The sequence below is a fragment of the Microcebus murinus genome, chromosome 8, assembly GCF_040939455.1.
Source record: "Microcebus murinus isolate Inina chromosome 8, M.murinus_Inina_mat1.0, whole genome shotgun sequence".
Lineage (NCBI taxonomy): Eukaryota > Metazoa > Chordata > Mammalia > Primates > Cheirogaleidae > Microcebus > Microcebus murinus.
In genome coordinates this window covers 63,242,451-63,268,995 of record NC_134111.1, presented here as the reverse complement: position 1 = coordinate 63,268,995, position 26,545 = coordinate 63,242,451, and the positions used below count along the sequence as shown (strand labels likewise).

At 35.0% G+C, this 26,545-nt stretch overlaps 1 protein-coding gene and 1 non-coding gene across 6 annotated transcripts in view; both read left to right on the top strand.

Annotated features, from left to right (window-relative positions):
- Positions 1 to 17,680, top strand: part of TFPI (tissue factor pathway inhibitor) — a 71,571-nt gene extending 53,891 nt beyond the window's left edge. For 3 of the 5 annotated variants that reach the window (XM_076005740.1, XM_012779469.3, XM_012779470.3), the window contains 3 exons: positions 245 to 340; positions 16,534 to 16,713; positions 17,429 to 17,680. In XM_076005740.1, the coding sequence (XP_075861855.1) occupies positions 245 to 340; positions 16,534 to 16,713; positions 17,429 to 17,535 (383 nt within the window). In that variant the 3' untranslated portion in view covers positions 17,536 to 17,680. Of the gene's footprint in view, positions 1 to 244; positions 341 to 5,268; positions 5,496 to 13,132; positions 13,158 to 13,588; positions 13,832 to 16,533; positions 16,714 to 17,428 lie in introns of those variants that run through there. The other 2 variants (XM_076005741.1, XM_012779472.2) reach the window with 2 other exon arrangements.
- On the top strand, positions 17,539 to 17,654 carry LOC142872805 (U5 spliceosomal RNA). The gene has a single exon (XR_012920891.1). It is a non-coding gene; the product is annotated as a U5 spliceosomal RNA (small nuclear RNA).
- Positions 17,681 to 26,545: the final 8,865 nt, after the last annotated feature.

The window sequence follows — 26,545 nt, the reverse complement described above, 5'->3', positions numbered from 1 at the left end:
TATTTATTAAAGGAATGACTCAAACATTAACTGTTACATTTTTTTGACCAAGATCTATAAAGTTATTTATAGAAATTACTTTATAATATATATATTTAAAGATTCACTATTTAGTAATTTAACATAGCAATGTGAATAAAATTGCTAGAAGTCTACTTTTCTTAACTCTGTGCTTTGCTTCATGTATACAAGTATGAGATTGTGACAATGTTCTTGTATTTTAATTGGCTGTATTTTTTTCCAGTGAATGAATTCCAGGTGGATGATTTTAAAACCCAGCTTGATGCTTGGAATAATAATTCCTTGACTCCCCAACCAACCAAGGTTCCCAGAACTTTTGGTAAGAATCTTTTTGTTTTTATTGCTTCCAGAAAAACATTATCATGGTAACAATAGAAATGGATTGTGTATTAACAATATGCCTTTAAAAATTATATACCTGTTCTGTTATTTAATAATGGTGTATTGAAATACTGAGATTCAAAGTGCTTAAAACGTTCAATCCCATACAGGTGACAAATCTTAAAGCTATATTAAAGTATGCTTTGAAGTAGGCTTTTGATTATGTATCACATAAGAAATTTTCCTATGATATTTAACTCTGCCAAATTTATCCTGTAAGATAGTACTAGGAATTATCAGCCTCAGTATATGATGGCAAATTATTGTACTGGCAGCAGTGTGTCAAAGGGAGTCTAAAGTGCTTTTAATGTCAGTGGCACTGGGCACAGTCTCTGGTGTTAGTCACAGGGTGTATTAGAAGTTGGTTGAATAACCATACCCAAATGGTATGTCACTCTGGGGAAGAGAATTTTCTTTTGACCTTCTGTAGGTCTCTTTTCTGGGTGCTACCCTGTTAACATATCTATCAGATTTAAACAAACATATAGGAAATAGTCCCACAAAAATGCAGAGCTGAGAAAAAAGTGAAAATACTGGAAAACGTAACCAGAAACCACAAATATCTAGGCAGTTAGAAACGACCTAAACATATAAAGGTCCTAGCTGAATTGTAAAAATCACATGTTCTCATTAAGATATTGAAGATTTTGCTTAGAAGCAGTCTGTGTGAACGTGTCAAGTGTAAACTTGGCATGAGTCTAAGGAATTCTGTAGGTATTAAAATTGCAACCTTAGGATATATAAAAAAAAAATTGTGTTTGGTCCAGAAGTTCTCCATCCTGGCCATGTATCAGAATCAGATGGGATTCAGAATCAGAATGTCTTAGAATGGCCCCTCCTTATAAAACAACAACAACAACAAAAAACAAATTGCAAGCAAGCAATAAAAGCAAAAAACAACAACAAAAAACCAAAAACAACAGCCCCCCAAACCCACCTTCTGGCCAGATGGATTTAAAGCATGGCAAATGTCAATTATGATTTATCTAGAATGAGGCCTGTGAATGTCCAGCTTAGTCCCACACTGACCTAATCATCATTGGGACTTGGTTCAGCACTGAGTGCCACACCTTAGAAGTCACAGAGGGAATATGAAGCATGCTTACAGAGGCAAGGAGATCTAAGAGGGAACATACTATGTGCTCTCAGTACTTGAAACTCTATCACGGGAAAGGAGGATTAAGTTGCGTATGTGCCTCCATGAGTCCTACCTGTTCTAGACTCTCCCCATAACCCATCTTCACTGTTTTATCTCCTTAAACCCAGCCTAAGCATGAGGATTAATATGTGAGGGCTAAAGTAGAAATTTCTTTAAATGTTTATTTTTGATGTGAGAACTTCAAAAATGGATGCTGTCTCAGAGATTAGTAAATTCCCTAAATTGTTGGTATTCAAGCAATGTTCTAATAGGACTTAAGGTGTCATAAAGGGAATGCAAACTTTCAGTGGAAGTTGGATAATGTGGTATATTTAAATGCCTGTAGGTTCTTAGATTCTACAATTAGAGCAGTGAATTCAATGTCAGATGAATTTAAGCCTAATTTTTAAATACTGCCTTATGATAATAATTATCTTTGTGGTTTGATGTTTTACCTGTAAAATTAAGGGATTTCATTGCATTATTTCCTATGTCTCTCCAACTCTATGTCTTTCAATGGTATTTTGTTTTATCTAGTTAAATATCACATGTTCAAAACCACTTTAAACTATATTGCTGTGAAAGGTTTAGAATGCAAAAATTATTAGTAAGTTTAAAGATACATGTGATATAACATATCAACAAATAAATATGTGAGATCAGTTTTCAATATGCCCCAATATTTTTTGTTTGAATTATTTTATCCATTAAAGTGGAGATCGTCAGTCATTTATCATTAAAATGAGTAGTGTAGGTTAGGGAATAGTTTTGCCTTGAAGTTTTATAAAGTATAAAATTCATGATTTCTGTCAACCATACTACCATATCAAAAAGGAGGCAATGAAAATAAGTGTAAGAAAGTTATATTAATGAGTATTAAACATTTCATGAAATATATCCTCTCTATATTTTTATGTAGATGCACATTGAAAATTGTAATAAACAAATGAAATGTTATGAGTAAATTATTAACTGAAGAAGCAGTAAGAATTGACAACATGAATTTAAAAAATTAATATGGATCTTTATTTAAATAATATACTTTTAAGGGATAATGTTTTCATAGCAACTACACTTAAAATTAAGGCAATTGTCTCCTTTGTTTAGAAAACTATTTTATTTTTGATTGTATACATTTAATTCAAAATCTATATTTGTATAGCCAATTTGACTCCCTTTCCTCTTTTTCTAGGAGCATAATGAATTCTTTTGTTTTGCAAGCTTCCTAGTCTAAAACATAAAAATATGTTGCAATTACCATGGGAAGTTTGAGAGTAAGGGCGGCTTAACACGTAAAGGTTGTCAATGAAGCTACGCCTCCATTCTTCCTAAGACCTACATCATCCCTGGCCCAACTCATCCAAAATGGAGAAGGTGGGACTCAGCTGTCCCTCTTCTCTACTTAAAAATTAGACAATACCTGCTCCACTCCCTCCAAAGGGTTTGCTGAGATCTATAAAGACACCTCTTGATTTCTCAGCTCAAATATAGTTGTATCTGTCACTGCTCAGATTACATAAATACATTATTATAGTTTAAGGAAATACAGTTCTTCATTTATGGAAAACCTTGTTGTTCAAGGGTTTTATCAAATGTGAAAGGCACTCTGTGGGGATTAGGTTATTTTGAAAAGATGGAAATCCTTTAAAGTTTCAATTCAGTGTACAGGAATAATAATCTGCCCCATAATTTAAGTGGAATAGCATTCTTTTAAAATTATTCTCATTAAATAACAATCCTTAAATGTAATATTTGAATAGTGTACATAATCTTCAGAATTGAAAACCACCACAGTTGGTTCCTCTCAATTTCCCCCTTTGGGTTGGCAGTATGATATAGCAGATAAAAGACCCTTGAGCCCAAAGACAAGGGTTAAAATCCCAGCTCTTCCACTTAATAGCTGTGTGACCCTAAGATATTTCTTTATCTCTCAGAGATATCTCTCTGATATCTCTCATCTTCCCACTGTAAAATGAAAATGGTAGTCTGATAGTAGTAACCTGATAGGGTTTGTTGTGAGGTTAACTCAGTCAATATGCACAGCTTTCTTAGGACAGAACCTGATATTTAGCTGGTATATGCATTATTACTAATTATTATTATTCATGTAATTCAGAACAATACCATTAACTTTCCAGGCCTTAGTTTCTCATCTGTAAAATGAGTCTTTGTAAATTCCCATTTGTAGAAGAAATTTGTTATTCAGACACTTGTGAAATCTCTAATTATTCAGATAAATGCATCTGTAAGCATGTAGTCACAAAATCACAACTAACCTTTAAAGCAGAATTTAGGCTAAAGCTAAATTAATGCATATATGGAAACTCAAACAGTTCAAATGTGTTTATTAGAAACAAGTTGAGATTGTTGGCATGGAGAAGTATCATGTGATTTCAAAGCCAGAAAAAGCTTATTTGTATCATTTTTCTTTATCTTTTCAGCATTTCCAGCTTTCCATCCTTTCAGAGTTCTGCCACTGTTTTTCTGATTATTCCAGTTTGAACAGTTAATAATTTCTTCTGATTGCCTCTCTTCTTCCAGCCATTCATTAAATTCTATTGCTTTTTCCAATGAAATGTGCATTTATGTCTCTTCTATTTTCAGCTTACTTGTTGGATTCAGATTATCAGCCCTTTATGTTTAGATTATCTAAACAATCACATGTCATCCAAATGGAACACTAATGAAACTGCATGGCGATGTTAAAAAAATTAAGTTATATACCTATTTTAAATATCTATGCATTGATAAAACTTGAAATAGTCACTTTTTTAGCTTTATAAAAATAGTTTTATATTTAAAAATAGTTTTAAAATATATTTCAATATTTTTAATCACATATATTTTGAGACATGATATTTTAAAATAATAAGCATAAATGAATACTTGCTTAGGCAAACAGGTGATGTAGACATGAGTTAGAGAGATATAAATAGATATCACAGAGCTCAGTATAACTCGGATATACTGTACGTATATAATACACATAATATAATCAGATATCTGACATAAGTCAAGTATAATATATTTTATATAGAAAGAGAGGCAGACAGAGATAGAGAGACTGAGACAGAGAGATAGAATCAAATATCTATGAATTATATATGATCTTTTTGAGATCACTGTCCTAATCCTATGCATCTGTTATATTATAGGTAGGCTATCTTTAATCAAACAAGCTTAATCAAACAAATTTACATATCCCTTTTCTTTTACAGAAAAATTAAATACAAACAAAAAATACTTAATGAGTATATTTCTTCTCTGTGTTAATTTAGCCTCCTTCACTTGGCTTAAATTTGCATTATCTGTTAGCCCTCTATCTATTTCATATTTTCTTGCTGTCCCTTAAATATAAAATATTTCATCCATCCACATTGCTTTCTTCATTGTCACTTAACACAAATTATCCACTCTCATTCCATATGATGTCTTCTGTGATTTTTCCCACCTAAAATTCACTGGCCCATCTCACCTTCTCTCAACTGCCTTTTCACGACCATAATGAAACCTCTTCCTCCCTCTTTTCCTTGGCTTCTTATTTTTGATTCATTTAATACTCATATCATTTGTATTATATTTGGTCTGCCTCACTGTCCAGATTACAAGTGTTTTTTGTAGTTTTTTGTAGTTTTTTCATAGACTATCCCCAATCCCAGCATTAAGCCAAGTGTTAAGCGCATGACAGATGACTCATAGTTTTTATTTATTAATTTTATGATTCACAGTTACAAAAGAAGGAACAAATGATGGTTGGAAGAATGCTGATCATATTTACCAAGTCTTTCTGAACGCCTTCTGCATTCATGCATCCATGTTCTTTTTAGGATTGGATAATATTTTATGCACCTGTTAATATTTGTTATTTTGGCATTTACTTAATATTTATATGTATATGTATTGCCTTTGATAGCATACCACTAATAAAGTTTGAATATTTACATGCATAGTGAATATAGTCTTCTCACTACATCTCATTAGTAAATGTCGAACTACCAAAGAAAAACTAATGTTCTCAAGTGTTTTTCAAAAGTTTTGATTATCATTGGCCTTCTGGAAGAGGTGTTTTGCTCACAAAAAGCTTAAGTGACAACCAAACAACATCACTGATACAGTCAATTTCCAGATCTGCAAGATAATGTTGTCACCTATTAGGCCTCTTTTTGAAGATATAATTACATGTAATAGGAATACTTCAAGTGTGGAAACTTTCTGAAAAGAAAATATATTATCAACTCAAGACTTACACATTCAGCTGCATACTACAGTTAATCACAAGTACTGTAGATAGTTCTAAAAAACCTCCTTTCATCCACAATCTACTTCTATAGTTCTAGAGAAGTATCTTGCCTTTCATAATGTGGTCTCAGGCCAAGAAGCATAGAAACATCCCCTATAATCTAAATATGCCTACGTAGTAAATCTGGAGCATCCTCTACTGATTTTCTAACAAGCTGGCTTTCCAAAAATAGATAACAACTTCTGGAGAGTATCCATCAGGCCTTCTACTTCCTGGCAGGAGAGCTGGTGAGGAATAAAAATGTGACACTTCATCTCTGCCAAAATTGCTGCCATCCAAATGCAGTCACCCTAGATGACCACTGCCTACCTTCCTAATCCCTTTCTTCCTGGACCACTTCTAGTCTTAACAAAGATCAATTTTTGTTTTTGTTATAAGAGTCCTTCAGAGAAGTGTTTCTGAAGTTTGAATAATACACAGACATATTTTTAAAAAGGAAACATCACAGACTTCCAATTTGTAAACCAAATTTTTTAAATAAGTAATTTTGTATGAACAAGTAAAATAGTAGGAAGATACTCCTTAAGCTTATGTCCATTATATAACTATCAACCAAAACTTATTTACAAATTAATATAACCCAAAGTATAAACACTAATAAATTGATGACACTAACTTGATAGAGCATTCTTTTTTTGCTAAAGCAATAAATATCCCTATTTATTTACTGGGGAAAATAATTCCTATTCAATAAATGGTGCTGGGACAAGTGGATAGCCACACGCAGAAGAATGAAACAAGATCCATATCTCTCACCACTCACAAAAATTAATTCAAGATGGTTAAAAGAATTAAATATAAGGCATGAAACCATGAGAACTCTAGAAGAAAATGTTGGAAAAATTCTTCTAGATACCGGCTTAGGCAAAGAATTTATGAAGAAGACCCCAATGGCAATCACAGCAACAACAAAAATAAATAAATGAGACTTGGTTAAATTAAAAAGCTTATGCACAGCCAAGGAACTAATCAACAGAGCAAATAGACAACGTACAGAGTGAAAGCAAATATTTGTAAGCCATACATTTGATAAAGGGCTAACAACCAGAATCTACATAGAACTTAAGCAAATCAGAAAAAAATCAAACAACCCCATTAAAAAGTGGGCAAAAGACATAAACAGAAGCTTTTCAAGATAAGATAGAGAAATGGCCAATAAACATTTGAAAAAATGCTCAACATCACTAACCATCAGGGAAATGCAAATTAAAACCACAGTGAGATATCACCTTACCCCAGTCAGAATGGTTTTTATTAAAAAGTCCAAAAGCAATAGATGCTGGCCTGTATGTAGAGAGAAAGGAGCACTTACGCACTGTTGGTGGGATTGCAAATTAATACAACCTCTAAGGAAAACAGTATGGAGATTCCTCAAAGAACTAAAAGTAGACCTACCATTTAATCCAGCAGTCCTACTACTGGGTATTTTCCCAAAGGAAAAAAAAGTCATTTTTATAAAAATACACATGCACTCAAATGTTTATTGTAGCACAATACACAATTGCAAAGATAAATAATTAATTCAAATGCCCATCATCTCATAAGTGGATTAACAAAATGTGGGATATGTATACCATGTATTAATAATACTACTCAGCCATGAAGAAGTATGAATTAATGCCTTTTGCAACTGGATGAAGCAGGAGACCATTGTCCTAAGTAAAGTATCTAAAGAATGGAAAAACAAACACCACATGTACTTACTTTTAAATTGGAACTACCTGATAAACTCATATGTGCATGGAGGGAAGTATAACTCAATGGAAATCAATCAGGGGGAGGGGGAAGAGGAGATGGGTGAAAACCTACTTAATAGGTATGATGAACACTATCTGGGTGATGGACACACTTATAATCCTGACTCAAGCATTACAAAAGCGATCCTTATAACCAAGAACATTATTATCACCATAATACTTTGAAAAAAATTTTTTTAAATCCCTATTGTAATATAAATTTTGTATTGATTACTATAGAGCAGGTTAGTAATGAGGTAGGAATAGTTTAGAAAAGCCTTTGCTACTTTCCATTGTATATAATTCTCTGACTGCCCTTTTTCTACTTGAATACTGGACATTTTTTGCAGAAATGAAGTTGAAAAGCATTGATATAAAATGTGTCAACTAGGAAAATCCCAACTCTATCTTTTCTAGGGATGCGGCAGAGTGGGGTTTCTAGCTTTTGATCATATCTGATACCATTAAATGGATATCACTGACCAGTGCCAATATGATCACAAACATAAAAGTCTGGAACTTTGCTGTGTCATTTCTAGAATCAGTCCAGGTTCAACATGCCAACCCAATAATTCTTTCCTTCAAGTGTGGGCTCTCTAAATATCGTTTGGCTCAGCACTGCTGCCCTTCAGACTTGTCTCTAGCCTCGTTTGGTGGCCTATTTTGATTAGATATCTTTCTCTCTTCAAATTTAGTAAACCTCAACTTCACACATGTAACTCTGGGTAAGATGCATGTATCATGTTCTGAACCTGAGCTTCAGAGAAGAGGGAATTTGGATACCAGTTATGAAAGAAAGAGAAGTTATGACAATTTTCTTTTTATGTGACAAAATTATTAAATACTTTTATCAGTTATTTTTAGATTTTCAAGTTAGTTTTTAGAATGACTTATTATAATGGTTAAGAGCATTGGCTTATGCACGGAAATATGTGGTTTTTAATTCCAGTTCTGCTATTTGTGGACTCACTCTGTGGCTTTGAAAAAATCAAACCACTTCTCTCGGCCTCTTGTTCCTCATTCGTTATGTGTAGAGAGTAATATCTCAAAACTTTTGTGAAGATTGTAATGAAATATAAAATTTTCAACTCAATTCTGTGCACATAGAGCTTAAAATATTAACTTCTGAGCTTTTTATGATGATGATGACGATGATGATAATCACCCAGTTTCATCTTAGCTTTATAGCAGAAAAAATAAAATAATTACAAGTATTACTTATGTACATTTTATTATTGATTATTTTACTATAACATCTGCAGCTTTGATCTGAAGTATCTTCATTTAATGTATTTCATACTATGATTATCTGAAATTATATATATATATATATATACACAGCATTTATAAAATTCAAACCTAATTTAAAAATACACATACATTTTTTGTGTCTTTGGATCTTATTTTTAATTGAAGGGCTTGTAAACCTATATTTCCAACTTCATCTTATGACAGGTGCAAGTCTGTGTACTTTTAGATTTCAGTTCAGTTCAACAAACATTGAGAGCCTTTTACATAACGGAACTATCACAAGGACTGGGAGTATACAGATAATAAGCAAGAGGGTGGTTTTACCTTGTACTGTCAAATAGGGAAGGAAACAGGTAAATAAATGACCTCAATGCCTATCTATTCATGCTGAGACAGAGAGCTGCACAAGGGTTATGGGAGGACACAGTAACAATAATATTGTATCCATTAAATGATATTAAATTAAATTAAAACATTAAATTTTTCTGTCTTCTCAAAACCTGAGTTTTAGCTTCCATCTTCCATCTTGGATTTATTTTCCTAGATACTGGCTAATCCATGGACATAGCTTACAATTCTATCTTCATTCAGAGGTTTTTCTAAGTAAAGCCACAAAGAAAGAAAGCCACAAAATAGTACACATTATAAAACTATTATAAGTACAATTTATTCTGTAATGATATTTCATAATACATTAGAAAAATATTATACTTTTTAAGTCAACTGGTCTGGATACACTAAAATTACCTCGTCTCTAACTCTCTCCCTGCCCAAATTCAATCAGGTTCTAAATTTTAGCTACTCCCATAGTAACTGCTTTAGTTAGGGTCCTTTGATATTCTTCTCTATTGAAAGTTACTGGATTCAACCTACACATGCCTGGTTGAGTCTGCTTCATGTATCAAAAGCTATCAGAACTTGCCTTCTTCACTCTTCAACACTTTCAGTGGCTCATTAATGTCTGCATCATAAGATCCAAATATATTACTATTCAAGGAACTTCTTAATTTGCTCTAAATGTACTTTTCCAGCCTTGCATCCCACTGTACCAATTCATGTATCTTATTCTTCAGATAGCCTAGAGTTTACAAAGTACCCCAAACATGCCAGAAATATGACAGCATATGACCTATGTGCTCTCACTTTCCTTCACCCATATGCCCCTCTATCTCCTCTGCTTATTAAAATCCCATTCTTTCTAGAAAGATGATCAATGGACTAAATGAACATTTTCACCTTTTGCTAAAATCTGATAGTATTTACATTTTTCACATGTCCTAAAGAAAACTTTTACTCATGTATTCTAGACATAATTATCTTATAATAAAGTATATTCATAACAATTTTATAATTTATAATTTTAGCATGGCTTTCTTTTTTTATGGCTTTGCTTAGAAAAATCCCTAAATAAATATGATTTTGTGAACTTTATCCATGGATTAGGCAGTATCTAGGAAAAGAAATCCACCCAACAAATAGCTACTCAATTTCTTTCTTTTCTTTTTAATGTGTGGACAGATTCTCCATCTGAATAAGGTTTTACACAGTCTATACTTCATGACCTTTCCATTTCAAATTCCCTGGCAACCCACTTTTTACATTTTATCCCCAGCTAAAGAGCCCAGTACACAAAGAAAAAAAAATACTCCACAGTATTTATTTTCCCATGCCCTGACCTCTTTTCTCTTTAATATAGAATGTTAATTTCCACCATTTAATACCATTTCTCCCAGATTAATGAATGGAGCTGCATATTCTTCCTGTAGTACAGAGAGGGGGACAGGTTTTACTACCTATTCCTAATCAGAAGCAGATTTCAATCTCTAGCCTTTTATATGATTCCAGGAAATCGACTCACTCTAAAAAAAGATTATTTTCTTGTTATATATAACTTGAGTAGTATAATTGCCAGCAATTTAAAAAAATAGAAAAGTAGAAAAAGAGATGAAAAAATGTCCATATTCACATTACACAATCACTGTTAGCATTTCAGCATATTTCATTTTACGATTTCTTTGTATTTTTTTGTTTTTAAATTCATCACAAAGTAAATACAGACTGGAAATAGCTTCTGGAGGAGCCCCAACAATTCAGAATAAGCTCAGCACAAAAGAATCTTCTTCTAACGTTGTAACCTAGCAAACATCTAAGCTCCCTACTTCAGAAAACTATCTCTTTAGTAATCACTTCTTCCACTGATAGCACATTCTCTCAGCTTTTTGCCCAATGGATAGAATATACCATTTCCATTCTCATTTAAATGTGATGTATATGTGTGTGTGTGTGTGTGTGTGTGTGTGTGTGTGTGTGTGTGTGAGTTTGGTGTGTTGGCACAAAAATATAAATAATTATATTTTATTGATTCTAAGATTCATATATTTTCACATTTTCACATCATGATTAAGCTTATAACTGATAGTGTATAATAGCATAATGGTATTTTTCTTTATAAGTAGTGCATAAAACAATAATGCATCTTAAAATCAATGGCATCGTAAATTCTATGTGACTGGTATTTCACAGAACATTTAGGGAGCTGTAAGCAATTACTTGTCCCACATAGTACCCTTCTGCTTTTGTTAGTGAAGGGAGACAGAAAAAGTGATTTATGCCTGCAGTACCAGTCTCTGGCCTGTTAGGAACTGGGCTGCGCAGCAGGAGCTGAGCAGGGGGCAAGTGAATGAATTTTCATCTGTCTTTACAGCTGCTCCTCATCACTGTCATAACTGCCTGAGCTCCACCTCCTGTCAGGTCAGTGGCAGCATTAGATTCTCATAGGAGCACAAACCCTACTGTAAACTGTATATGCAAAGGATCTAGGTTGCAGGCTCCTAATGAAAATCTAATACCTGTTGACCTGAGGTAGAGCCCAGGCAGTGATACTAGTGCTGGGGAGCAGCTGCAAATGTAATTAACGTAATGCACTTAAATCATCCCCAAACCATTCTCCTTCCTCCTCAGTCTGTGGAAAAATTTTTTTCTATGAAACTGGTCCCTGGTGCCAAAAAGGTTGGGGGATAACTGATTTATGGTAAATAAAGGTATGAGAGCAAGGTCCATATTTTATTAAATAAAGTTTAGGCACTTTTAAATACCATCATTGGTGTACAAATTTTGACAAACTTTCACTGGAAAATTCACATCTACCAAATTCTAAATTGAATATTGCTTTTGCATAATTCTAATTTTAGAAATATTTTCTTTAGAAACATCTAAACCAGTGTTCAAGAATGTTCATGAGTCATTATGTGGAATTAAAAAAATTAATCCATATATCCATGAGTAATAAATTGAACAAATATACTATAGTTAATTCATTAAAAAATTGTACATGCATTAAAAAGAATGAGGTATATCTATCAAAAATGTGGACACAAAGCCACAAAATATTATCAAGCATAGTAATAAGGTGTAGAACAGTACACTAATACATATGCATATGCAAACAATTTTGAGATATGCAAACCACCAATAGTGGTTAAAGGGCAGGAAATCAAATTATGTAGAATTTTTGTTTTAAATTTCTTAAACCTTTGTATTATTTGAAAGTTTTACAAAGATAATTTGTGGAAAAATGTTTCAGAAGACAAAAAATTTGCTCAACAAGTCATGAGTTATTTCATAAAACCTAATTTGTTGGATAAAAGCAAAGTCTAAATAGGCATGCAAAATGGGAATTATAGAAAAGACACCACAGCAAAGAAACAAAGTGAGCATAAGATTCAAAGTTTACTATAGAAATTGCAAAGTAAATTTATATAAACCATTTTACATGTAAAACTGACTTTGGAGCACCACCGTAGAGTTTAGCAGTCACACTAGATCAGGGGTCCTCAAACTTTTTAAACAGGGGGCCAGTTCACTGTCCCTCAGACCATTGGAGGGCCGGACTATAGTTTTAAAAAAACTATGAACAAATTCCTATGCACACTGCACATATCTTATTTTGAAGTAAAAAAACAAACGGGCAGAAACACCCGCATGTGGCCCACGACAGGCCATAGTTTGAGGACACCTGTACTAAATCATAGTAGTTCCTGATGGCAAAAAAAGTGGATCCTTCAGAAGGATTCAGGATCCTTCTGAAACCTGTCAAAAACTCTAGACAGAAGCTAACCAACTTATTACTAATGGCGGAATCAAGATATAATGCATTTGATCATTAAATTCCTTTTGGAAAATGAACAAAAGTCAGGTTAGTGTCTTTTTATTCTATCTTAAATTTCTTTGAATAATTATAATCTAGACCCAAAAATATCACATTGTGCAATTACTTCAAAACCTTTATATTTTTTTTCATTGTAGATACCAAAGTCTGGATTTTGAGTAGGTGAGTGCATATCTATATTTAGAATAAATTTGCTAATTGAAAACAAGCTTATATCCTCATGGGTACAAAAAATTAATTTCCTCACCTTTGGAGATTTAACTAGAAGATAATCAAGGACTCAAAAAAATATTAAAGCTAAAATGTCCTTAAGAAACTGTCTGCTTTATTGCTTTAATTATACTGTGGTTTATGCTACAGTAACCCAATCATAGTCTTAGTGCTCAAAGTTAAAGTGATCTTAAGAGAAATTAATTAGTTTACATATCAGATAAAATTTATCTTTTGAAGAGTAACCGCCTTATAAAGCCTCCCTGATAATAATTTATTGCATTTTTAAAACTTTTAAACGTTAACTACATATAATACAATATCCTTAGTGATTTATTTCAAATTTTAACTCACTATCAAAATATTCTTATTTCTGGTGTTAGGAACCTCATTATTGATCTAGGTCAAAGCTGTGTTGTGTTGAATGATCTGTGTAAGCAGTGATTGAAATCGGGGCAAACAAAGTGAGACAAACAACTGCCACGGTTGAGTCATGGACAGGCACTCTGAACAGGAACAAGTATCTGAAAACAGAGGCAATTTGTGTCTGCAAACCAGATCCCAGACTGTCAGAAGCAGCATGTCAGACATCCCCTAATTCAGAAGTCGCAGAGTGTCGGGTAGTAGCAATCTGATGCCTTGAATAATTTAACTGGCAGTGAAATTTTCTTTGCTGTCATCTCTGCTGGCAAACTGCTCTCAAAACCAATCCCCTGCCTTCTCTTGCTTCATGTGCTTTTATGGGGAACTCTTTTCCTCTGGGTTCTGAGTAGGTTGGGTCAATGGCAAACATAGTTGGATGACTGGATAGTCAAAGGAAGACAGAAGGATATAGCTCCCCACCACACCTGTGAGTATATCCTCCATGGTTTCACCTCGACTGGAAAGGTCCGCTATGGTTCCAGTTTTCACTTGGTGTTTCAGGATCTTGTTCTATAACAGATGTTCTTCCCGTGGTACCTCCAGTCCAGGGTCTGTAGCCCCAGATGAACCAGGCTAGCTTAACCTCACTTTGAAATAGCCTTTCTTTTATTATGGGGCTGTGTTTAATATAGGTTATCTATGGGGGAAAAGAAGGAGGAGTTCGCTCTCTGTCATCAGAAAATTATCTCTGCCCTGGAATAAAGAAGCTTTAGTTCAGGAATTGCTATTATGATATATTATAATAACTAACATTGGTAAAGGAGGGTACAATTTAAAAATACATTCACATATATTATCTGCAACTTATTGTGGACTGATACATCTTCTGTGCAAAATGCTAAAGTGATATTGATGTATAAGTCATATGTCATTTTATCATGCACATTTATTTGGAAGCATCTGTCGGTGTTTGAGAAAAAGAAGAATAACAATTTTCTCTCTTTTTGCTTTCTCTCAAATCAGTCTAATTGTGTCTAGTGTATCTCTTTTATTTCTGTATATAGGTGATGACTTTGGAAGCTCATGAGATAAAGGTGATGGCAATTAATCATTTCATATTCTAGGCTGTAGAATGATGAGAATCCACATCACACACATTGGAAAAGTTTGTACAATAGTAGAGCTATTTGCACAATAACATGTCAAATGATACAAAATAGCAATCATGAAGGATGAGTCTAGAGATCTAATATACAACATGAGGACTATGGTCAATAAAATAGTATTGTATTAGGAATTTTTGTTAAATAAGTATATTTTAGCTGCTCTTGTCACAAAAAATTGTGAAGATGTGAGATGTTAGATATGTTAATCTGCTTCACTATAGTAACCATTTTACTATCTATATGTATCTCATAACATCTGATTAAAAACCTCTAATATACACAATAACATTTATTTAAAATAATATACTATAATTCCCACATAGGACGGTTTAAAACATAAAGGTCTACATGATTTTGAACAGTGTTTTAATTTTGTAGATCTTAGGACTTTCTTTTAAAATCAGTGTGTGTATACCTTGTCAAAAACAGAAATAAAATGTAAAATTCTTTCTGTGATTATTGCTCTTGAATTTTGACACAAAAATATTACCTTTCTATAATTTCTTCTTATAAATTCTTCTGATCACATTCACTCCCTCTCATATTTTCCAAAAATGTTTTCTCTATTACATGAGTTATTATATCAAGATACTCTAATTTTTATTTAAATATCTAGAAGGCAAGAAGTAGTAAAAGTGCTTATCGCATTAAATTTTTTTTTCATTTTTTCTCTGTTTCTTTCATTTTATTTTTTTTTTCTTATACAGTCTATGCATCTGGGGTTTGTTTGCCAAAAGACTGCTTCTTGCTTATGCATAGTCTGTTCACCTTCATTGACTACTATATTTCTCAGAGTTCTATTTCCTTCCAGTATTAAATATTTAGCAAATTTTCTTCATCAGTATTGGCTATATCACATCTCACTATTTGACAAAGATACTAGAGTTTTCTTACATTGATTCCTCACCCTCCAACAACTTACTTGCAGTACTAGTTTATTAACATCAATCAGTTTAGATGTACCACTGTACTACGATTAGAGTTTCCCCCTAATAACAGGAATACCCAAATGAGCTAAAAACTACTATTAAGCTAAAACTAATTTTCTCTTTTGTCTTTAGCATATGAATGTTTCTTATTACTCTAGCTGCATTTTCCTCTTCTGTTTTGAAAGTGATTGGTCCCATTGACAGACCAGCTCATGTGTGGTCCAAACCAGTGTTGCATTTTACTGGCTTTAGCAATATTGCTTCCTTTGCAAAAATATTTAGCTTATCTAGAACTGATGATTCAATTCACAAGAAAAAAATGTAATTACTAAATCAAATATCTCTCTTCTGGGCTCTTTTACTGAAAGTTAAAACTTGCCACACTTGAATTCCTGCACTTTAAATTAGTATTCTATTATATTATTCAGAATGTTTTTAGCCAAGAGACTAAACTTCTTCCCCAACTTCAGTGTTTTTTTCACACAATGAATAAAAACTTTACTCATCAAGATTTTTTCCAAGTTGACATTCATGAACAAATGATATGTAAATGTTAATATATGTAAAATAAATTTTAAATCATTCAATTATTTGAATAGTGGTTACAATTGGTTTGTTCATATAATGAATAGTCATAATACTTCCCTTTAGCAAATGAGCTCTTTATAATTCAGTATAGTAGACACTTGGGAATTAGTTAAGCATTTTTCTGAAATTGAAATACATGACTTTTATTAAACACAACTTTTATTCATCCAGATTACTGTTTTATATAGATATGCCATAAGACTAATCTATAAAAAATATATAACATGAAGGCCTCAAATGCACTCTCACATGTGGCTTACCACATTTTCTTAATATTTTTAGAATATCATGGCCCCTCATGGTGTCTTACACCAGCAGACAGAGGATTGTGTCAAGCCAATGAGAACAGATTCTACTACAATTCAGTCATTGGGAAATGCCGCCCATTTAAGTACAGTGGATGTGGGGGAAATGAAAATAACTTCACTTCTAAAAAAGCATGTCTTAGGACATGTAAAAAAGGTATGGAGGATATTTTCCCATGAATTCACTAGTGTTTGAAATAACAATTGTATTGAAATTATAAATGAATTTTATTCTATTAAAAATATCATGGAACTGTTCTTTTTATTATAAAAAACAAAGTATTATTTAGCTAATAAATATTCTGTTTTCAAATAAATTTACATAATATTGCTGGATATATTACTATATTTCCTATTAATATGTCTTCATAGAAAAAGAAGCAATTCAGGGCAAATTAAACATGTTATTCACTTAATGTTTAAATACTAAGTATTCATTTTAAATGATTATACCAAAATACCTATAAGCTTTCTTATAATGCACAAAATTTTAATGTATTTATTAGTTTCCTCTGAATGTACAAATGATACATGTTTATAATAGAATAGAAAGTATGAAAATGTAAATAAAAATCATCTGTAATTATGTTAACCATATACAGTTATATTTATACTTTTTTAAATAAAGTAGCATGGATTTCTAACTGTAGATGAACTATTAATAAAAATCAACCACATGCGTATCCATTTTTATTAACTCATATATGCAAAATGACTTCCTTAGAAATAGGGTGTTCTATACAAAGGCAAATTAAAGGCTTTAAACTAATATTTTTGTTTGAAATATTAAAAGATAACTTGAGAAAACTTTAGATAAAATGCTCCATTGTGTTACTTCATCATACATAAATTTGTTACTCTTCTTTTTATAGGTTTCATCCAAAGAATATCTAAAGGAGGACTAATTAAAACCAAAAGAAAGAGAAAGAAGCAGTCAGTGAAAATAGTATATGAAGAAATTTTTGTTAAAAAGATATAAATTATACCCTGGTTTCTTTTTTGGATCAAATAATTCTTTTGCCTTTTACTAAAGATTTCTGTGGAGAGGAACAACTCTGAGTTTTTGATCAATTTTTTGAGGCCTGCTTTGGCAAGGCTAATAAAAAGAGGACATAAATTTTTTATATTATTGGAACATTAATTCTACTAAATATTTTACACAGAATGTTTCACTATGATTTTCTATTTTTTCCTTTGCTAAAATACTTTAAAGGGATGTGTTCATGAAGCAATTTTCTATGCTTATGGTACTTGCTAGTAATACATTTGCACCAGAGTTTCTTTTCTAACTTGGCCAAATTGCTTGTTCTAGGTCTATAATTTATTAACTGGCTAATGTGAATTTACTATTCTCTTGATCCTTTTTTAGCTGTCATTTAACTACAAATTATCAAACTGCTGGCCACATCAAATAGTCCACTTTTTCATTTCCCTTATTTTTTTATGATCATATGTATGATGATCTCCTTTATAGCCTGTGACCACCTTAAGAAATACAGCTATTAACAGACAAGTACTTTTTGGATTTCACATCTGAAATGGTGACAAACACCTGCTTCTGATAAAGATCACTCAATTGTGCATTTGGAAGGAACTTGTTGATAATACAATCCTATTTTGTGCTTCCCTCCCTAGATTATACTTATCTTTTTTTGTACCAACCAATACTTCCATCAATATTGATCCAAACTCTCTTTGAACAAAGGACAGTCAACTCTACTTCATGTGCCTGCCTGATTTGGATTGGTCTAACTTTTTTTTGTTGTTTGATTATAGGCCATACTGTCAGTCAAAATAATTGAATAATTATGTGTTAAATATATCTCATAAGAAGAAGAAACTTTATGAAATAGAAATGTTTTAATGGCAATCAAAAGACACTTTTTAATATGCACTTCCTAATTTTATTGCTTGACAAAATTTTCTCTTACTAAAAATAGTAAGAATAATTAAACCTGCTCAAATTTACTCATTTATCATTAGGCTTTGCACACTATGTAACTAGTAAATTATGCTCAAAAAAGTATGTTATTTCTATAGAAGAGAAAATTATTAGTAAGGAAATTTCTACTAGAAAACCCATGTGCTATTCACCCTTGGGCTTAACACTTCTCTGTAGTTAATTTACTAAATCCAGACCTGTGTCTTTCTCTGCTGAGCCGTGTGCAGTCTGGCATCTCAACAGCCTCTGAGACATTGATTTCTGTGGTGTTCACCTCAAATTTCCCATTTAAATCTGAACTTGTCATTTAGAAACAACTTATCACCTCATCCATTTGGTTTCTCTTCATGACTTCTCTCTAACAATAGTATTATAATTCTGTCTGTTCCTCAGTCTTGAAAGTTTGAACTCAATTTTTCTTTCATTTCCCCTCATATACCACCTCTAATCAGTCTCCAAATCTTATTTCCTTCTTCAAAAGATTCATCCAAACCCTAGGCTTTTTACTCTTTACTGTATCATTTAAATCATTATTGAGTTATTCCTTGAAATTTCTTATATTTCTCCACTACTCAAAATCCCCCCAAGACTCACTTGTTGGTACTTAACTGTACAACCCTCACCCCCACAATTTAATTTTGATATATACTTTTGGATTTACCAACCATAGTTTCTCTCTCATGGCTACTTCAGTTTAGTGAAGAGCAGTCACTATTCACTGAATATAATCTTAATTACTCAGCTTATTTTATGCTGATTTCCTATTTAAAAATCTGATCCCCTCCAGGCATTTCATATGAAGTCGGGGTGTAGCTGCTGTCAGCTACAGAGTCACTTGTTTCAAGATGGAGTATGAAAAGTCCCAACATATGATTCCAAATTACTTTCGACTATGGCATAAGATATTCAGATTACTACCGAATACTGTCAATTTGTTTACCTTAAGGAAAATTTTATATCTTGATTTAAAATGTTCAGTACATAAATAATTGCCTTAAATTGGGTCTTTGTTGTAGTATTTGAGATTTTTAGAAATCAAAAGCCCTTGTGAAATATGCTCTGTTGTCATTTATTTAGGAATAGTAATAGTTTTAAATAAGTAGCAAAATCTCCTTAGGTCATGTGGCAAGTTGCCACCAAGGACATAGAAACAGCACATTGGTGCATCAACTGATTGCTTTCTCCAACAATAATTACTGAGTTCATCAGTTCATTACTCAGTTAAGAAAGACATATACTGAGATGATTTGCAATGTATAATGCATATGAATGTTATTTTTACTGTGTTTTTTTTTTATTTCGGCATATTATGGGGGTACAGATTTTAAGGTTTGAATAAATGCCCTCCCCCCTCCAAGTCTGAGTTTCCAGCATGACCATCCCTCAGATGGTGTGCATATCACTCATTATGTATGTATATACCCGCCCCCCCTCCCCCCTCCCCAATACCCTATTACTGTAGTACCTATGTGTCCACTTAGATGCTGCTCAGTTAATACCAGTTTGCTGGAGAATATATCTGGTGCTTGTTTTTCCATTCTTGGGATACTTCACTTAGTAATATGGGTTCCAGCTCTAACCAGGAAAATATAAGATGTGCTATATCACCATTGTTTCTTAGAGCTGAATAGTACTCCATGGTATACATATACCACATTTTATTAATCCATTCTTGGATTGATGGGCACTTGGGCTGTTTCCACAGCCTTGCGATTATGAATTGTGCTGCTATAAACATTCAAGTGCAGGTGTCTTTTTTTGTAGAGTGTCATTGGATCATTTGGGTAGATGGCCAGCAATGGGATTGCTGGATCAAATGGTAGATTCACTTGTATCGCTTTAAGGTATCTCCATATTGCTTTCCACAGAGGTTGAACTAGTTTGCAGTCCCACCAGCAGTGTAGGAGTGTTCCTCTCTCTCCACATCCATGCCAGCATTTGTTATTTGGAGACTTTTTGATAAAGGCCATCCTCACTGGAGTTAAGTGATATCTCATTGTAGTTTTGATTTGCATTTCCCTGATGATTAGAGATGATGAGCATTTTTTCATATGTTTGTTGGCCATTCTTCTGTCTTCTTCAGAAAAGTTTCTGTTCAAGTCCTTTGCCCACTTTTTAATAGGGTTATTTGATTTTTTTCTTGCTGATTTTCATGAGTTATAAGTATATTCTAGTTATCAGCCTTTTATCGGATACGTAGGATGCAAAAATTTTCTCCCATTCTGTAGGTTGACTGTTTACTTTCATGACTGTTTCTTTGGCTATGCAGAAGCTTTGTAGTTTCATCATGTCCCATTTATTTATTTTTGTTGCTGCTTTGATTGCCTTTGGGGATTTCTTCATAAACTCTTTGCCTAGGCCGATGTCTAGGAGAGTGTTTCCAACATTTTCCTCTAGAATTCTAATGGTTTCATACCTGAGATTTAAGTCTGTTATCCAGCATGAGTTGATTTTTGTGAGAGGTGAAAGTTGTGGGTCCTGTTTTAACCTTCTACAAGTGGCTATCCAGTATTCCCAGCACCATTTATTGAAAAAGGATTCTTTTCCCCAGAGTATGTTTTTGTCTACTTTGTCAAAGATTAGATGGCTATATGAGGATGGTTTTATATCAGGATTCTCACATCTGTTCCACTGGACAATAATCCTATTTTTGTGCCAATACCAGATTGTTTTAATTACAACAGCTTTTTAGTATAGTTTCATATCTGGTATATTAATACGTCCCAATATGTTTTTGTTGCCTGGAATTGCTCTTGATATTCATGGTCTTCTTTGGTTCCATACAAAGCGTAACATTATTTTTTCTATATCTGTGAAGAATGCTGATGGGATTTTAATAGGTATTGCGTTGAATCTGTAGATCAGTTTGGGTAATATAGACATTTTAATGATGTTGAGTCTGCCGATCCATGAGCATGGAATGGATTTCCATCTATTTACATCCTCTGCTATTTCCTTCCTCAGTGTTTCATAGTTCTCCCTGTAGAGGACTTTTACCTCCTTGGTTAAGTATATTCCTAGGTACTTTAATTTCTTTGTTGCTATTGTGAAGGGTATTGAGTCTTTAATTGGGTTCTCGATTTGATTGTTGTTGGCATATATGAATGCTTCTGATTTCTGTGTATTGATTTTGTATCCTGAGACTTTGCTAAATTCATTTGTCAGTTCCAGGAGTTTCCTGGTTGAACCTTTGGGGTTTTCTAAATATAATATTATATCATCAGCAAATAGTGAAAGTTTGATCTCTTCTGGCCCTATTTGGATACATTTAATTCCACTTTCCTGTCTGATTGCTGTAGCCAGGACTTCCAGTACTATGTTGAATAGAAGTGGAGATAGTGGGCAGCCTTGTCTGGTTCCAATTCTAAGTGGGAATGCTTTCAGTTTTTCCCCATTCAGTATGATGTTGGCTATGGGTCTGTCATAAATGGCTTGTATCATTTTTAGGTATGTCCCTTCTATGCCTATTTTCTTCAGTGTTTGTATCATGAAGGGGTGTTGAATGTTGTCAAAAGCTTTTTCTGCATCTATTGAAAGAATCATGTGGTCTCTGTTTTTGCTTCTGTTTATGTGGTGAATTGCATTTATAGATTTGCGTATGTTGAACCATCCCTGCATTCCTGGGATGAAGCCCACTTGGTCATGATGGATTATTTTTTTGATAAGTGTCTGGATTCGGTTAGCTAAGATTTTGTTGACAATTTTTGCATCTATATTCATTAGGGATATTGGTCTGTAGTTTTCTTTTTTTGTTGCATCCTTTCCTGGTTTTGGTATCAGAGTAATATTCGCTTCATAAAAGGTGTCGGGGAGGTTTCCGTTCTTCTCGATGTTGTGGAATAGTTTCTGCAAGATAGGTACTAGTTCTTCTTTGTAAGTGTGGTAAAATTCGGGTGTGAAGCCATCTGGACCGGGACTTTTCTTTTTAGGGAGATTTTTAATTGCTGTTTCTATGTCAGCTGTTGAGATTGGTTTGTTCAGGGAATCTATTTCTTCCTGATTGAGGCTAGGGAGGCTGTGTGTTGCTAGAAATTTGTCTATTTCCTCCACATTTTCCAGTTTGTGTGCATAAATATCTTTGTAGTACTTATAAATTATATCTTGTATCTCTTTGGGATCAGTTGTGATATCTCCTTTTTTATTCCTGATGGAGCTTATTAGAGATTTCTCTTTTCTGCTTTTCGTTAGCTTAGCCAGTGGCGTGTCAATTTTGTTTATTTTTTCAAAGAACCAACTTTTTGTTTTGTTAATCTCCTGAATAGCTTCCCTGTTTTCAATTTCATTTAGTTCTGATTTGATCTTGTTGATTTCACTCCTTCTGCTGGGTTTAGGGTTGATCTGTTCTTCTTTTTCCAGCTCTTTGAGTCCTTTCATTAGATTGTCTATTTGTGATCTTTTTGACTTTTGGTCATAGGCATTTATGGAGATAAACTTTCCTCTCAGAACTGCTTTAGCTGTGTCCCAGAGGAGTTGATAACTTGTGTCTCCATTGTCGTTTTCTTCATAGAAGTTTTTTATTTCCGTCTTGATTTCTTCATTTACGAAGAAATCATTTAGTAGGAGGTTGTTTAATTTCCACGTTTTTGTGTAGAAATGTGTGTTTCTGTTAGGGTTGATTTCTAGTTTTATTCCACTGTGATCTGAGAAGGTACATGGTATGATTTCTATTTTTTTAAATTTCTTGAGATTTTCTTTGTGTCCTAGGATATGGTCAATCTTAGAGAATGTCCCATGAGCTGATGAGAAGAACGTATATTCAGTGGATTTTGGGTAGAATGTTCTGTAGATGTCTGTCAGGCCCAATTGTTCTAGAGTTTTGTTTAAGTCCATTATTTCTTTAATTTTCTGTTTGGAGGATCTGTCTTGAGCCGTCAGTGGGGTGTTGAAATCTCCGGCAATTATGGAGTTGCTATTAATCCATGTGCTTAGATCCAGTAAGGTTTGCTTTATGAAACTGGGTACACCTAAGTTGGGTGCATATATATTTAAAATTGTTATCTCTTCTTGTTGAACTGTGCCATTCACCATTATGTAATGACCCTCTTTGTCTTTCACAACTTTTGTTGTTTTAAAAACTAAATTGTCTGAAATTAGAACAGCCACGCCAGCCTTCTTTTGGCTTCCACTTGCCTGGAATATTGATCTCTACCCTTTTACTTTTAGTCTATATGCATCCTTGCAGGTTAGATGTGTTTCCTGAAGACAGCATATACTTGGCCTGTATTTTCTTATCCATTCAGCCAGCCTATGTCTCTTGAGTGGAGAGTTTAAGCCATTCACATTTATTGAGAGAACTGATAGGTAAGGTAGATTACTGTTCATTCTGTTGGGTTGGATGTTGTTGCTTTGATTTCTCTCTTGATCCATAGAGATATCTGGCCTTTAATCTTTGGGTGTTGGTTTTTTTTATATCCGTGAGTTTCTATTATGGTGTTCCGTGTGTAACACTGTTTTGAGTACTTCTTCTAGGGCTGGTCTTGTCTTGGTGAATTCTCTGAGGCTTTGCTTGTCTGGGAATGTCTTTATTTCTCCTTCACATATGAAGCTTAGTTTTGCAGGGAATAGGATTCTAGGCTGGGCATTGTTTTGTTTCAGAAGAGTGAGAATGGGGCCCCAGTCTCTCTTTGCTTGTAAAGTGTCATTAGAGAAGTCTAGTGTTATTCGTATTGGCTTTCCCTTGTAGGTTACTTGCTTCTTTCTTCTTACAGCTCTTAGAAGGGCCTCTTTAGTTGATATTTTGGTCAGTCTGATGACTGCATGACATGACGTCTTCCTGTTTGCATTGAATCTCCCAGGGGTCCCCTGGGCTTCTTGAACTTGTATATCGAGATTTTGAGCAAGGCCTGGGAAATTTTCCTCTATTATATCTTCAAAAAGCTTGTCCAGCCCTTCAGTGTTGTCTTCCTGCCCTTCTGCTAACCCTATGACCCTCATGTTAGGTTTTTTCACATAATCCCACAGCTCTTGTAGGCTTTGGTCTTTTCTCTTGTTTCTCTGCTGTATTTCTGAGACTGATTTATTTAATTGGAAAGTGTTATCTTCAATCTCTGAGATTCTTTCTTCTGCTTGATCTACCCTGTTCTTGAGACTTTCCACAGTATTTTGTAATTCCCTGAGTTCATTCTTCATCTCCAGGACTTCGGTTAAAGTTTTCTTCACTGTGTCAATCTCTTTAGTGAACCTTTGTTCCATTTCCTGGAGGCTTTTTGTGGTTTCTTTGTGTTGGTTATTGAGTTGTTGTTGCAGGTCAGTGAATGTTCTTATGATCCACATTCGAAATTCTTCTTCTGTCATTTTAGTTGCCAGGTTTTGATTGTTGTCTGTTTCTAAGGGGCTGGTGCTCCTCTTTGGGGGTGTGTTTTCCGTTTGTTTCTTCATATTTCCAGAGTTCCTTCGCTGATTTCTTCCCATTTTGCTCAGTTTTGTTTCTTTCCTTTAGGTTTTCATTTGGGTATTCACACGTCTTGTTTAGTTTCTGAGCCAGTAGGTGGAGTTGCTCTCTGTCAGCAGCCTTTGCTGGGGTGGTGTCTGCAGGTCTCTCAACCCGCTGGGGAGCCAACAGTCCAAGATGTAGTGGAGGGGAAACAGCCAATTACCCTACCCTTCCTGCTGGTGTCCGGGCTGCACCGGCGGCCTCCCGTCTTCTGTCTCCTTAATTACACAGGTGGAAATAGATGGCAGGAACCGGAGCAGTTCCTATCTCAGCTCCACCCCCAAGGCGAGGCTAGAGACTTTGGAACGGAAGGCCCAGCCCCAAGTCACTAGAGTGTGTGGGTTGTAACGTCTCTCTGTCTTGTATTCACCAAAGGCTGCTTCCTACAAGGCTTGGCCCTGCCCAGGCAAACTCCAGGGCCTGGACACCGAGTGCAGAAGACCTGTGCAGATAGAGACTGTCCTGAAGCCAGCAGGCCCGTAGCCAAACCCAGGGATCCCCGTCTTCTGTCTCTTTAATTGCACAGGTGGAGATAAGGGGCAGAGATTTTGGAGCCAAGGCTCAGCCACAAGGAACAGGACGGTGGTAGATGTAAAGACTCTCTGCCTTATAGCAGCTAAGGGTAGCTTCCTTCGAGGGTATCTCCTGCCCAGGCGGGCTCTGCACTCTGGACACAGAGCGCGGGAGACCTGTGCAGTGAGAGATTGTCCTGAAGCCAGACCCAACAGGCCCCTTGTTCTGTCTCTTTAATTCCACAGGTGGAGATAAGCGGCAGGAATGGGAGCAGTGTCTATCTCGGCTCCACCCCCAAGGCGGGGATACAAACTTTGGAGCCAAAGGCCTAGCCCCAAATCCCCGGATGTGGGGGTCGTAAAATATCTCTGCCTTATAACCACTGACGGCTGCCTCCTGCAAGGCCCAGCTTTGCCCAGGCGGGCTCCACACTCTGGGCACAGCGCGTGGGGGACCTGTGCAGGGTGAGACTGACCAAAAGCAGGCAGGCAATCAATGGGACCCACCTATCCCTGCCTCTTGTCTCTTGAATTACCCAGGTGGAGATAAGCGGCAGGAATGAGAACAGTTTCTATCTCAGCTCCGCCCCCACGGCTGGGACAGAGACTTTGGAGCCCAGGGCGGGGCTCCGGGTCGCAGGAGAGTTAGGAAGGCAACCTTTCTCTGCCTTAAATCCGCCAAGGGCAATCTCCCCTGTAGCTCTGCCCCGTCCAGGCAGGGGTCCACTCTCTGAACACAGAGTCAGTGCCCCTTGTGCAGCAAGTGACGGTCCAATATCAAATTGGTGGAGCAGCGGCGAGTACCAGCGCTTTCTCTGTGCCTCCTCTCCAAACCCCGAGCCCAAGTCAGCGCTGGAATGCCGAGTCAGCACCGGAATGCAGGGGCGGAGCAGTGCCGGAGGGGCAGAGGGAGGGGGGTCCTAATGGATCAAGGAGTCTAACTTTACGCACTCTGACCTCTTAGTGCTATCCCAAACCTCCTCCATATCCAAAGTCAAAGCCTCCTGCTGTGTAAACTCCCCTTAACTTTGACCTGGGAGTGTTTTGCAGGGAGATGCCCGAGCGGGCTCTGGATCCTGCTGCGGGGAGAGCGGTTGCTGCG